This window comes from Maniola jurtina, chromosome 4, assembly GCF_905333055.1.
Source record: "Maniola jurtina chromosome 4, ilManJurt1.1, whole genome shotgun sequence".
Taxonomy (NCBI): Eukaryota; Metazoa; Arthropoda; class Insecta; order Lepidoptera; family Nymphalidae; genus Maniola; species Maniola jurtina.
Window position 1 is genome coordinate 2,539,328 of NC_060032.1, and position 15,371 is coordinate 2,554,698.

Genomic DNA, 15,371 nt, shown 5'->3' on the forward strand with positions numbered 1-15,371 from the left:
GAAGGACTATTTCAAAACTAAAATTGTATTCTACGAAGCTGTCAAAATTAATATTACATTATGGTTAATTCATCCAAGCTAACTTTGTACACAAACGACAAGTGTAAATGTAGGTATTGCTATCCCTTTCATAACGTGCGTTATCCGTGCGTGTGGGAAAAAGATAGCACTATACTCTATCCACGGTAAGAAGTTAGTATAGCGCTCTCTCTGTTTTTCAATCACATACAAATGTCAGAGCCAAAAATCTCACCAACTGATTGCCATCTCGTCCTGTGGCGCACTATTGCTGCTGACGCATTATATTGCTGTCCCTTTCATAATGCTTCCTGCAGAAAAGGGTCGCACTAGATTTAGCCCTGATAATTATTAGTTTAGGTTGTGTACATGAGAATAAACCACAGTGGTAATAAGTTATAAGCAAAAACGAGTTGAAATTGTCCTTCTATAGATATTAATTCAGTCTATCACAATTTTTGTATTACTAAGCTCTTCTGGTAGGCTGTGTTGGTCACATGGTAAAGTTTATCGAAAAATTATGCTTAACCATAAAGTCAGTAGGTAACTATCTAAACATAATATACTATAAAACATTATTATGCTGCTATATCTACAAACTAATAATTACTTTTAACATGACTAACATAGGCTTTTTTTTTCTCTCGTCTGGCTTTTACAATGATTAGCCAATGTCAAGTTTGTAGTTATTTGTAATAAGTTAGTTAAACAATACAAGTATGGACCCCGTCTGAGCCGGCGCTCACCGACATACACACGGCACCCTCTTAGAGCGCTTTTCAGACAGTTTTAACAAAAAAAACACTCCAAAAAGCCAGAACACGCGCGCCAGCAAACGCCACCACAGACAAAGTCCCAACATAGGCTTTGTTTATATATATATCTTTTTTAAGCACTAAAGACCCGCTTTAAATCCTGTATGACATAGATAAATAGTATTAATATCCCAAAAAATAGACTAAAACTAAACAATGGTTCCAACATTCTAAAAATAAAATAATCTAAATTTAGTTTAGTTAGATTATCTCTATTCTGTAGAATACTCTCTATCTTTATACCACTAATGTTTAATTAGGTAACATTAAAAAAAATTATCACACTAATATTATAAAGGAGAAAGTTTGTATGTATGTATGTGTGTGTGTGTGTGTGTGTATGTTTGTTACTCCTTCACGCAAAAACTACTGGACGGATTAGGCTGAAATTTAGAATGGAGATAGATTATACCCTGGATTAGCACATAGGCTACTTTTTATCCCGGAAAATCAAAGAGTTCCCACGGGAAATTTAAAAAACCTACATCCACGCGAACGAAGTCGCAGGTATCAGCTAATATTATTATAAAAATAGTAATATAATTGGTCAAAATATTGTTAGTTTACATGTGACGCGCGGCGTTGACATGATTTTTGTTATTCCTAGCGTAAGTATAGTGTGTCCAGATTATTTATTCATATTTTTAAAACATGACAAGATCAGCTGCCTTTTAACGTGAAACGAACTATAGACAGATCACACTTAATAACTATTATAAAGGCGAAAGTTTGTGTGTATGTGTGTGTGTATGTTTTTTACTCCTTCACGCAAAAACCACCGGACGAATTTGGCTGACATTCAGAATGGAGATAGATAATATCCTGGATTAGCCCATTGACTACTTTTTATCCCGGAAAATCAAAGAGCTCTCACGGAATTTCGAAAACCTAAATCCACGCGGACGAAGTCGCGGGCGTCATGCCTTTCAGGCATTAGAGGATGACACTATACATAAATAATTATTCTTATTTGCTTTTCCTATTTACATAAGTCTCTAAAATGGCGGTAGTCCGAACATTTCCGGTTGGAACTTGGCTAATGTTGGCAGCACTATCGTGGCATGAGTGGTCAGTCTCTTGTCTAAGTGAGGGTCCGGTACCATCACCACTTGCATGCCCGCTGATATGCCAGCGGTCACCCCGTGCGGAGAATCCTCGAATACTAAACACTGGAAAAAATATCAAGTAAAATTTTATTCTGGGTTCCGACATATTGTTAGTTTGAAACGATTAGGTTCGGTTATCATAGAGGATGGCACGACGCCCCGTGTAAGCGTCTTAACATGGTCCTTCGAACCGGATTTGTAATGGATATTTTAAAGAATCTCAACTTTTCCGGCATAGGTTTGTCGAGAAACCTATCAGCGGTTACCATAAATACGTCAGGACATAGCTTCCCATTCTTCAGTTCTTTATCAATACTTCCCATAAATACGTAGTGGAAGCTGAACAGTTTAAACTGAATACTACAAAACTTTACACCTTGCCACTAAATATTGCTCTCGGGTAAGCGTCCTTGGTTGAAAATCCGGTTCGAGGGTTAACCGGATTTTAATACTTTTTAAGAATCACACCTTTTCCGGCTTATTTGGTTTAAACTGAATGCCACCAAAAATAATTTTACCTCTAGATTACGTCATAACCCCTTCGGGTGAAAATCCGGTTCGAGGGACCATGTTAAGATATGGTCCTTCGAACCAGATTTTAAATTATTTTTTACGAATCTCACCTTTTCTGGTTTAGGTTTATCAGGGAACCTGGCAGCGGCTACGAGGAATACGTCAGGATGTGGCTTCCCATGTTTCACTTCTTTATCAGTGCTTCCCATAACCATATGATGGAAATAGCTGAACAGTTCTTTGTGCGACGCGATTTTGGTTTTGACTGAACGCTCGCTCGAAGATGTGGCGAGCGCGAAGGGGACTTGGGTTTTGTGCAAGTGACGTATTAGTCTTTCGGCACCTGTAAAAGAAATAATGAAAGTTGCAGTAAAAATAGTATCAATAAACAGCCAGCTTACCGCCCGCGCCGTATTCTCATTGGCTGCCACTCTTTCTCTATTGGTTAAAATGAGTACGGTCATAGTCCACCACGTTGGAGAAGTGCGGATTGGCAGTCTTCAAACACATTTAAGAACAAAAGTGCAGGACAGTGGTTCTTGCTTGTATAGTATGGAATATTATTGTAAATTGAACAATTGAAAAGAGTTTCCGAGTTTCTTGCTGGTTCTTCTCGGTAGGAACGGCATTCCGAACCAGTGGTAAATTATTTGTTGATTCAAAAGCACTCGTAAAAGTTTATTTGAATAAAAATCTATTCTATTCTTGAAAACAAGTAAAATTCTTATTAGATCCACCAGTGGACATGTACCTATCAGTTGAGATGAATGAACGAACGAAGGTTACAGAATATATGTGTAGAGTATATACTCATGCATCAATTGAATTAAATTGGTTTAAATGCTACCTTCTAATTGAAGTGTAAAGTGCTTGTGAAGGTCAAAATTAAACAAACAAATCAAGGGAAATCTAAATATATAAAAGAAAAAGGTTACTGACTGACTGACTGGTCTATCAACGCACAACTCAAACTACTGGATGGATCGGGCTGTTTGGCATGCAGATATTATTTTCTACAGACATTTTCTAGGAAAGTGTTTTTGTGAAATAGGGGTTTGAAAGTGTAATCTATGCGGACAAAGTCGCAGGCATATAAGCTAGTTTATAATATTGAAGGAAAGGGACAGGAAAGGGACAGAAGTTCCCTCTCCTTATTAAATGAAATTGATTTATACACAGTTAACATTAACTTGAAAATTTAAACTAGGGCCAGCAACGCTTGGGTCGGTGTACCCTGGTAACATGGTTAACAATTTCTCTTCATCATATTGTTAGCCATGGCTAATTAACCTGGGAGGGGGTGTAGTCCGCGCGTCACAGTTTTCTTTAGTTTGCTTAAATAATGAATGAATAGCAGAAACCTCGGAGTAACGCGTAAGCGACGAGAATTAGACGGCGCTTTACACTTTTTGGAGACCTATCTCCAACCTAAAAACCTATTTTTACTGGTATCATGATTTCAATGTCAGTTCGCGGTAAAAAGGTCGTATGGGTCGGGTATAGCGCGCTTCTTACGTATGTCAACGAGGAGCTACTTGTTTACCTTTTAAATCCATATCCATATTAATATTATAAATGAGAAAGTGTGTCTGTCTGTCTGTCTGCCTGTCTGCTACCTTTTCACGGCCCAACAGTTTGACCGATTATGACGGGTACAGGGTTAGCTTGTATCCCGGGGAAGGACATAGGCTACTTTTTATCCCGGAAAATCAAACAGTTCCCACGGGATATTTAAAATCCTAAATCCACACGGACGAAGTCGCGGGCATCTAGATAAAGCAAGATAAAGTTAAACAACACTAAAACCCGACTACTACCAGCGAACTGCCAATAGAAAGCGACAGATATAATAAAATTGTTTTCCTGTCGCTCGTTGTATTTAAACATTAAGTACTTACTATATTTATGAACTCAGAATTTTCACTCTTTCATCCTGTTCGATACAATAGCAAAAAAATTTTTGAAGACCCCCCTTTTTTGGATGTAACATCCGTCAGGTCAATTTTTTCCGTATAAAATGTAGCCTATGCCACCCAGACCATAATAACGAATTGATTGACACCTTATTCATCAAAATCGGCCCAGTAATTTAGGCGCTACGGTGGAACACACAGAATCTGATACAAACATACATAGACTGCTAAAATCATAACCCTTCCCTTTGGTTTTGACGTAGTCGGGTAAAAAACTATAGTATGCACTATCATCAAACGTAAAAGTTACATTCAGTGCAGCACACATAAATACATACTATATTTCTTATGTTCACAATTATAGATAAGATTATGCCACTCTATACTTGATTAGACTTAGATATTGATTATAATTTTATTTATTGTATGGTCACAGATAATATTAATTCAAGTATTTTATCACCTGCTATATAATATTATTTATGAAACTATGTTAAATGTCTGTAATAGTAAAGTTAGTCTAAATAGGTTCTAATCATAAGTTATAAACTACACTAAAAGACATGCATATGAAAATTAAATTTAAAATTAACATTATTGGAAACATGAGAAATTGGTATGGGTTTCTATAAATAAAACTGAGTCTCCTAAACCGAATCACTGTCGGTGATAACAATTTACATGATTATGGATTAAACTACAAAAAGGATGGCAAATGTTTATGGCGTTACTCATTACTGTTTCATTCAAGCTCCCATAAATATCATTTGCTTTACCAGTGAAATATTGTGAGGAAACCTGCATGCCTGAGAGTTCTGCATAATGTTCTCAAAGGTGTGTGTGAAGTCTACCAATCTGCACTTTGCTAGCATGGTGGACTATGACCTTTTTACTCAGATACAAGTTAGTCCTTGACTGCAATCTCACCTGGTGGTAAGTGATGATGCAGTCTAAGATGGAATCGGGCTAACCTGGAAGGAGTATGCCGATTTGTACACAGCATCATACAGGAATGCTTAATCGCTTGGCGGCACGGTTTTGCCTGTAAGGTGGTAACTAACCACGGCCGAAGCCTCCCAGCAGACCAGACCAGAAATTTAGAAATTATAAAATTAAAACCCATGACGGGCATCAAACCCGGGACCTCCCCTTAATATGACCACAACTCTTAAACCCTTCTAATTCTGAGAGGAGACCCGTTCTCAGTAGTGGGCCAGGGTTAGGTTAATCCTGATGATCCTTATTTTACATACCATCTAATAAAGGCGCCCCAGCAAGCATAGTATCACCGAGTTCTAACAACTGGTCTCTGAACTCCTTAGGCGTTATGGGCAAATTAAGATCCTTGCACAGAATCTCTGAGAGCCTCTGCTCTGTGCCACCTAACACCTTCATCATCAGCTCATCTGTGTATTTGTGACCGTATTTAGCGCATAGTTGTGTGATTATTTTCTTATATACTTGTTCTGTATCTGAAAAAATAAAATTATCTATCAAGCTCCTTAACACATACTTGTGTCACAGTATAAGGAGAAACACAGTACTCCAATGCTTTTGATCTCATGGTAAATGACACTTCAGTATCGGTCTTTGAATTCTTATTAGGATGAGACAATAGATTTATGAGATGGAGACCTATTTTACAAAAAGAGAAACAAACAAATTCCTTAGTATGGCAGTGAGTGAATGAGTAGTGGTTAAGAATATAGTTTTTGTCGAGCTTCCCATGGAACCTCACAGCTTTTTCTATTTTCCAAAAATATACAAAATGTATACTGAAATAAGTATGAAATCAGCTGACAAAATATTCAACCACCAAACCACACTTCGCCAAAAAATGTATGACATAACTTAGCAATAAAAATCTAATTTTAGTCAAGAGGTGTATCATGTCGTCATAATATCAACCTAGGTATAATAACATTGCCAAACATAAAAAGTCGAACTTTTATGCTATTGAGTTTTCACTTTTAAGTCTTTATAGATCTTACCCAAAAGAAGTCCGTCCATATCGAAAATACAATGTGTTACTTTTCGTACATTTCTCGTAGAATAACATTGTTTTCTGATTGTATTAGTTATGGTTTTCAATAAACAAATCCTCATATTGTCACCGGTTGTTACATAAACACTTTAAAGTTTAAATTTATTTATTTTATAAAGTATAAACTTAAAGTTAGGAGTTAAGTGATTAAACACTTGGCTAGACTAAAAAAATTAAAAAGTTGTGAACGGCAACAGCTGTTTAGTTATCCACTTGTCGAATAAAATAAAATTTTAAAAGTTACAAAACAAAAAAAACTAGAAAAATTAAATGCCTTTGACAATTTGACATTGACATTTCACTATGAATGAAAATACAATTTTTGTTCCATTTGAATCTGACACTTGAAAACTAAGGCTATCTCTTTCTATCGTTCCTCAAATGTGTGTATAAGACAGCGACAGCAAGATATGATGTTGCTCGTGTTGCACTCAGTTGCTAAACTTTAAATTTTCAAAAGGTCAAAGTAAAAGGGGACAACCAAAATATTTATAAAAATTAACACTTGTTTAATTAAAGCACATGATAATTATACAATCACGTAATTCGCATGCATAATTTATAAGAATTTAGCTGCTGCTGGCAACAAAAATGCAAGTAGCTTGCACTCGCTTTCAGCGCACTTCAGCCGGCGCAGTCTTGCTGCGGCCGTCATGGATCGCAGTTGAATCGCTGTGGGCCGTTTTTATGGCGTGTAAACTGTCTAAAGTTTCAATTAAAATTCATTAATTTCACTTTTATTTGTAAATTGTTCGGTAGAGTAGATATAATACTCATTGAATCTTAATTTGATAACTTTATCGCGAACATGGCTGTGAACGTGTGTTTTTGTGTAAAACTGTCCCCTAACAAAAAATCGATTTTTGGATTGAGAATGAAGAGCCAAATATTGTATTTGGTATTGTTTGCCAGTCTCTTGGCTGTCACCTCTGCCGGGGACACAGAGGCATCTTGTGCTAATGTGAGAAGTATTTTCGCAAAGAAAGGAATGTTGTCGATGGCTGAGTTTGTGACTGAACAGCCGAATTCAGGTAAGAATCACGCGCTCTGTATATAGCCAAATAAGATAGTGATAAAATAATATGATAATCGTATTTACATAGTGTAGCTGTTGATATAGCTTTTGCATTTGTTTCGCCTTAACCTAAATAATTAATACCTTTCAGAATGAATTCAAAAGTCCAGAAATCACTAAATATAAAATGAATGTTTTAAATTATTATCATGATGATAAAGAAGTTTAAAGATAACACAGCAATGAATCTTGAATCACTGATTTGTTAATTGTTGATATCTTTGCATTTCCATTGCATCTTCATGTAAAAGATTCAAATCCAAAGATTAATAACATCGTTAAAATTTGAATTACCTACAGAACTCAAAACTAACCGACTAGAATTTGTTAAAAGACAAAAGGCAGTAAAAGGACTGGTAGCTATTGTTGAAAAAACAGATCCGAAGACCCCCGCCGATAAGGAAGCGCTACATTTTACCTGTTCGAGAAACAAGTTAAGACAAGAAGTCTTTTAATTGTGTAGGGGCTTTTAATAATCTTACAAATTCCACAGATGATAAAGACAGCATTAACAAAGAGGCTTACTTTAAGCTTTGAAGAAAAAACGATTCCTGACAGGGTAACTTTCTTTACGAACTTTGAAAACCTTGAAATTAACTAACATAATAGGTACCCAATTGTTCAGGTATTGTGTAACGATTTTGTTTTAATATAATATTGAAATTGATGTTAGTAATCAAAAATCTAGTGAGCGCTAGTACCAAATCATTAAATTCTGTACAAAATAAACAAGCTTAACAGAAGAATGTAGGTGTAATGGTATTAGTGGGCGGCTGTGTTGTGAAACGCGTGAGTTGCGACATATAAACAGATACGCCTAGCTTCTGCGAACCAAATATTGAAAGCTCTGCGACACTTCAAGTGCATGGTCTCCATATATCCCTATGTCTTAAAACAAAGAGTTGAAATTCAAACAATTTTTTAATTTAAGTCCACTGTCAAGAGGTGTATATAAAGTTAAAAACACGGTCAAGCAGGTAATTGTGGCGTGGGCGAACTCGTACGAAATATTTAGCCCTTCGATACGGTGTTCAGAAATCTGATAGATTTGTGAGTAAAATTAAATCCATGCTTGCTGTTAAATTGGATATAGCCCATAAATCTTTATTGGCTGACATGATTGTGATTTATTATAGAATATCAGCTAAAAGGAAATTGTAAATCAAGAAGTTATAATATCTGTGAAGTGAAGTGGTAGGTATAATGTACTTTAACTTTTTGCAAAACTATATTACCTGACGTCATTGGAATCTGGAGTCATTTCTTTTATAAACTTGGTATAGCAACAGATACAGCTAACATATTCCTGAAAACTACAAGTAAAACTACTAAAATAACATGATCCTTAGGAAATCCTACAACAGTCTTATCTTTTGTGTAAACTAATACATTATCGCTGCCAAGCTACACCCATGAAACTGATACATTTCGATCTATTGACCCTAATTGTTCCATGTTAACCGATCAACAAATAGGACAATGATGTCATAGAAATTTGGTCAAACTCGTGCGTTTAATTGCACAAATAGATAATAGTTACTTAAATAAGGTGTATTTATGCAATTATTTAAGAAACAAAACAGTTATATGTTGCCATTGCCTGATACCTTGTCAATACCAGTTCTTACATACAATTAAGTTTGCCCGCTATTTAAAAAATAAGTAAATGCCACGTTTCCTAATATGGTAATAACGTCTGATAGATCGGGCACCGGCGAGACGCGTCAAGGCTTGAGTACTTGGCATGCCTCAGCTTATTTAGCATGCAATACTCGATTACCGGTCCTCCTAACGGCTGACTTGTCGCGCCGACTACCGGCATTTGTCTCTCTTCGTGCAAGCTTCTGGCAAACAATTCAATAATATTCGCAAGTCTGGATAATTTGCATGGGAGACTTGTTAGACTACAGGAAGGGAATCTAATGATTAATTCGCAATCTGCTAGAATTCATACAGCATAATAATGATCTCATTATATAGTTGAAATTATACATAATTCTTATTGTTATTAATCGACATCCGAAGCCTAAGTTTTATTATCTTAATTGAGTTGTTTGAATGATTGTAAAATTCAAGAGAATTAGGTAGATTAAAAATACCAGCTTACGTATTTTCTTCGTGTGAAACGTATTATGCTAATTCGAGATTAAGTAATTCACACCAAGAAAATATAACGATGTCAATCCTTATCATTAGGTGAATATCCTGTTTGGATACTTTCTAAACTAACCTATCTATCATTCTGTCACCGGAGTAAATTTAGATAGATAACGCGAGTCCATTTTTTTGAAAGTAGTAAAAGTAAACTACCGATTATACCTACTAGACATATTTTGTGTGCATATTTTTATTGAATTGATTTTATTTCTACTTCGTAAAATAGATATTCTTCGTAGGTACTATTAAAAAAATTTACCTAATAGTAAAGTTAATCACATTTATTTCTGTGCGTCACGCAAACTCACTAAACCAAAGAAAGTGAAACTTCCCAGTTTGAAGGCAAATAATCACACTTTAAAATTGCTCCAACATTTCACTAGAACTTAGAAATCCCTAACAGCTTGAACCTATTTAAGTAAATAATGTGGGTGCAAATTAAAAAAAAAAGTCATATATCTACCTAATTTAAAAAAATTGAGTTACGTCATTTCATCCTCAAACATTTTGTTTACTTTTTATGTTGTGATTCACATAAAACAAAACTAGTTTTTCCGAGCGTTCCTTTTTACCCTAAAACCGCTTTCCAGAATGCAGTCAACTCTCACTCGACTAATAAATGGTTCGATATACAAATTGTCTAGTGGGTGGACTGGTTGACAAGCTGACTAACAAGGATATTTACACAATGTAGAGTGGCCTCTAGAAATATTCCCCCACAAAAATAACCCATGATCATCTTTAAACTATCTCTTACAAATACCATTTCAGAAATATGACTAACGTGAGTTTGATTTCTTTAAAGTTAACATAACCAATTCGTACGTATCAAATCCAATAAAAGTAAATTCAGCACTTCAACCTTAAAAGATGACAGAATCATTTTTGCGTTTGAAATGTCATTTTTGTAAATGACTTTCTCGTACTGTCCTATCTGCGTTAAAGTTGATGTAATCTTTGCTGACAATCGTTGGTCAAACGTTGAGCAAACATTGTAAGGTCGATAACCTAACGATCATTGATTAGGTTTCCAAGTGATTACTAATGTCGCATATCTCTGTAGGGGGGAAGACTAACTACTGCGTCTTCAGATAGCGAAGCAAATCGCCCAGATTCTAGTTATTTATTATGAATCTATTATTGCAATCTGTTATTGCAATCTGTTACTCTCACCTTCAATCCTGCCACTTGTAAGTGACCGATGTACCAGCCACTGGAAACCACTGTCCTTGACAGGCTAGTGTGCAACCGTGTCACCATCTGTAATATTTAATTTCAGCTATGATTCACACTGAATCCACTAAATGCCTTAAGCTTGTACAAGTAGAAAACACCAATGTTTGTACTGTCTACTTTATTGTCATAGATATAAGTTAATCACCATGAGAACAGGGGAGCGATCGTTTACATTGTTTCCATGCCTGGTGTTCGAACGCACGACAGGACGTTCGACCACCATCACGAATTTAAGGACTTAGCGTGTGTCAATAGCTACGGCAATCTACCCAACGGGATCAAACCGCTCTCGCCGTTCAGGGGCTAACCTTCACAGCCTGAGAAAGTCCTACATTACCGGTAATGTGTCCAACGTCTTTTCGACCACCCCTGCGCCTGTGCGGCCTGGGAATTGGACCAGCCCTGCGTCTTTACGACCGGGAAACTCAAGCCCTGCGCCTGTGCGGCCGGGAAATTCATGATCAAGCTCGTATGGCACTGCAACAGAGCCGTGCTGTTCATCTGTCTCCTTATTACAACTAAGAGAAGCTCGCGGCATTAATAGGTAAACTTGAGGCACTTAGCTGATATGCATCTGCATGGATGACCTGGCGCTGCCGCACGGTGACACAGCCCAGCACACATCACTCATATATATTCACACCAACGAATGTTACTAGCGTTGCAGCACGGTGACACAGTCCAACACGTATCATTCACACTAACAATTAACTAATATATGAAGTTAAGATATTTTGGCGCGTTCGGCGGCCATCATACTCAGACATGTCGAAACTTGCATTCTTTGTTATACTAAAGGAAACCAAAGACATACTCACCATAGAGTATCGGTGTTGCTATATACAATATTTACATTCGCGGTTTCCGCGACACTCCCGCCGAGAACGGTTGATTACAACAAGGTAAGCAAATTGCGCGTCCATTCCCTTATCTTTTCAAGGGCTCGGACCGCTGCAACTCGCTTGTGACCAATGTCTTCGGATCGTTCTTCCGTATCCTCATTTGTTGTCATCAAATATTTGTCCCTCACATCAGAATCATCTCTCAGATCATTTACAACTCTATCCTTTTCCATGCTCTCAGTCTCTATGTCTGCTTCATTATTTGCAACATCTGCTGTATTTTCCGTCTCATCTATGTTTTCAATTTGTCTCATTTCAATGTCATTATCATTTAACGTTTCCTTTTGTACGTTCACCGATTCTATTGTAACAGTATCTGGTGCAGTTACCAACTCTTTGGAAACTTCATTAGATAATTTTTGGACTTCAGAATATTGTTTCGCATCTTGAAGTATCGGTTCCCATTGGACACCGTCTTCTACTTCAAGCGGATATAAGTGAGCAATAGAACGAGTAAATATAGTGTCTCCTACTTTCACTTGAGCCACTCTCGTTAAACCATCAGAACTCTTAATTAAAGAAACTATTTTACCTACTTTCCAGCCTTCACGATTTTTATCTCCTTTCAACTGAACCAACTGGCCTTCTTTTGGGATAAGTTTTGAAGTCACACGTGGTTGTTTGAGCGAGTGACTGTATCTCTCACGTAAGCTCGGTAAGTAGCGATTACTAAACATCTCTTTAAATTCTTCTAACAGTATACGAGCTCTTCTCCAGCCCTGGACTAAGTTGGTCTTTGTCGATGTCCCTTGCAATGGAATGTTATCTGATGCTGTTTCTACACTGATACATCTATCCATTTGTAGAAAATCCGCAGGTGTCAGGACATGTTCTAGCTCTGAATCTACGGCTGTCAATGGTCTGGTGTTTATTATTGCTTCTATTTCCTTAACTATTGTTGCAAGTTGATTATCCTTTAAAAGATGCTTTTGAAGTGTTCTTCGCATACAATGTTTTACGAGTCCTACGAGCCGTTCGTAAAATCCTCCATACCAAGGTGCGAGTTCAGGTATGAATCGCCATTTTATTTTATTTTTAACACAGTATGCATTGGAAACTATATCAGCTATTAATTTGAAATGTAATGCGTTATCTGATGTAATTAGAGTTGGTACTCCTCTGGTCGCAATCATTCGCCTCAGAGCGAGTAAACCTTCTTCAGCTGACAAATCGTCTACCACTTCTAAGTGTACTGCTCTAACTGCCAAACATGTTAATAAGCATATCCATCTTTTGCTCGTTCCTCCTTCTGTTTTAACTAACACTGGTCCCAAATAGTCAATACCAGTAAATGTAAATGGTTTGCTATGATTTACCCTTTCATGTGGTAATGCAGGTATGTGTGGTGCTTTGAATGGTCCACCTCCATGTTTCACGCAACGTGGACATTTTTCCAACTTCTTTCGAACTTCACGTTTGCCTTGTGGTATCCAGTACTTCTGACGAATCAGGCTCAGAGTATGATTGACACCCACATGATAGTTCTTTTCATGTGTTTTTCTTATAATTTTATCAGTGAAATCACAACCTTTAGGTATAAGTATGGGGTACCTTTTGTCGAAAGACCATTCAGCATATTGAAGCCTACCCTTACATCGTAAAATTCCGTCAACGTCCTTGAACACTCCCAAATTACGACTGAGACTTGTTTCTTTACCATTTACTTCTTCTTTGAAGTATTCAGCTTGTATTTTCTTAATTTCATTTATGCTGTTATCCAGACATTCAGTCTCTACTTCTTGTTCTTTAGATGTGTTGTCTTGTATGTTGTCATCTATAGAATCTTCCAATTCTATTACCTCTGGAACCTGTTCTTGAACCTCATTGGTGTTCATCTGACCTTCTACTTCCATTTGTGAACAACTTTGCGTATCACCAGTCTTCGTCAGACCCTCCCCAACTAAAAAAGTATCGATATTGAATTTCCCTGACCAACTGTCAGGTTTCTCAAGCAAAAAATTTGGTCCATTTAACCATTTCTCTTGATCCTCCTTTGCGCTTGTTGATCTGGTAGCAACATCAGCAGGATTCAGTGCTGACGGTACGTATTTGACGATTAAATTTTTATTTTGTTTGATCTCATTGATCCTTCTGGCAACAAATGGTGTTAGTAATTTAGTTGAGTTAATCCAATCAATAACAATTTGACTGTCTGTCCATAATATTTGTTTAGTTATATTAAAATCAATGAATTTAAGAATATATTGTATTAATCGGCTTCCAATCAATACGCCCAACAGCTCTAAACGAGGGATTTTTAGATTTTCTTGGTCTTTTATCGGTACTAATCTCGACTTTCCAATAACAAAACTTTTCTGATCATTTCCAACGATATAAACTACAGCTGCATAGGCTCTTGTTGAAGAGTCCGTGAAACAATGAATTTCAAAGTCGTTACATTGAGGATTCTTCATATAGCATCTAGCTAAACTTATTTCCTTGACTCCTTCCAAGTCTTCTTGAATATCCTTCCATTTTTCAACGATATCCTTGGGTAATGGTGAGTCCCATTTTATTTTCATCTTCCACAGGTCCTGCAGTAAGATTTTAGCAGCTAACAGAGTGGGAACTATAAATCCACATGGATCGAAATAAGATGCAACGCTTTTCAGAATACCTCTTTTGGTATTAGCATTGTTTATAATTTTGTTGGTTCTCAAGTGTAATGTATCATCTTTTATGTGCCAGTCTAGACCCAATACTTTTACTATCTCTTCTGGACAACAATCAGGTATTTGTTGCATGAAATCCGTTGAATTAGAACTCCATTGTCTCAAGTTCATTGAGATTTCTTGGAATGCCTCCTTTGAGTTTCTATATAACTCTTCGACTTCCTTTGCAGTGTTGGCTCCAGTCACAACGTTGTCTACATAAATGTCATTTGCTAATTTTCTAACACTTTTATTTTTGGCGTTCATCAGATGATGTTTGATTGTAGCATTTAAAATAAATGGGCTTGATATTATTCCAAATGGAACGCGAGTGAATCTAAGGTAAAGAAGATTATCTTTTGTTACTGGTTTTTTGGTATCTTTTAACCATAGAAATCTTGTGACATCTCTGTCCTGTTCTTTAAGTCCAATTTGTAGAAATGCCTTTTCAACATCAGCTGTTATTCCAACCTTATAACATCTAAATTTAATTAGTAATCCTGTTAAATCTTCTAATAATAGTGGTCCACAATAAAGATATTGATTTAAACTCTTGTTATCTTTGGTCTTTGCTGAAGCGTCGTATACGATTCTCAAAGGTTTTCCCGGTGTCAACACTCCATGAAATGGTATGTAATGTATTGGATGATCCTTTTCCTCTGTGTTTGGGACTTCTTCAATGATTTCATTTTCCAGTTGTTCTCTTAATGTTTGATCATATATTGTTAGAGTTTTAGAGTCTGATCTTTTAACTAAACTTACTAGACGTCCGAACGCTAATCCAAAGTTAGATGGTAAGTCTGTTGGATAGTCGTTCCATGGCCAACTAATATAATATCTGTTATCTCTGTACTCAGTTGTTTCATTGAAGTGTTTGATAGCTTCTTCATCGCGACTTAATTTTGGTGAATCGGTGATTCCAATCGACTCCAAATCCCACA

General features: G+C 36.6%; 2 protein-coding genes across 3 annotated transcripts in view; one reads left to right on the plus strand and one right to left on the minus strand.

Moving 5' to 3' along the window:
* Positions 1–1,687: 1,687 nt before the first annotated feature.
* LOC123864397 (probable pseudouridine-5'-phosphatase) lies at positions 1,688–13,655 on the minus strand. 2 transcript variants are annotated; one of them, XM_045904801.1, is made up of 5 exons: positions 13,644–13,655; positions 6,357–6,563; positions 5,619–5,837; positions 2,563–2,795; positions 1,695–2,002 (listed from the first exon to the last, which is right to left on the minus strand). In XM_045904801.1, the coding sequence occupies exons 2-5, from the start codon at positions 6,469–6,471 to the stop codon at positions 1,829–1,831; spliced, it is 741 nt and encodes a 246-aa protein (XP_045760757.1). In that variant the 5' UTR covers positions 6,472–6,563; positions 13,644–13,655; the 3' UTR covers positions 1,695–1,828. The 2 variants fall into 2 exon arrangements, with proteins under 2 accessions (XP_045760758.1, XP_045760757.1); XM_045904802.1 differs by lacking the exons at positions 6,357–6,563; positions 13,644–13,655 and adding an exon at positions 6,104–6,182 and having other exon boundaries at positions 1,688–2,002.
* LOC123864370 overlaps positions 7,016–15,371 on the plus strand; it is a 113,173-nt gene continuing 104,817 nt past the window's right edge. The window contains exon 1 of the mRNA XM_045904757.1: positions 7,016–7,440. Coding sequence (XP_045760713.1) covers positions 7,218–7,440 — 223 coding nt within the window. The 5' untranslated portion in view covers positions 7,016–7,217. The remainder of the gene's footprint in view (positions 7,441–15,371) is intronic.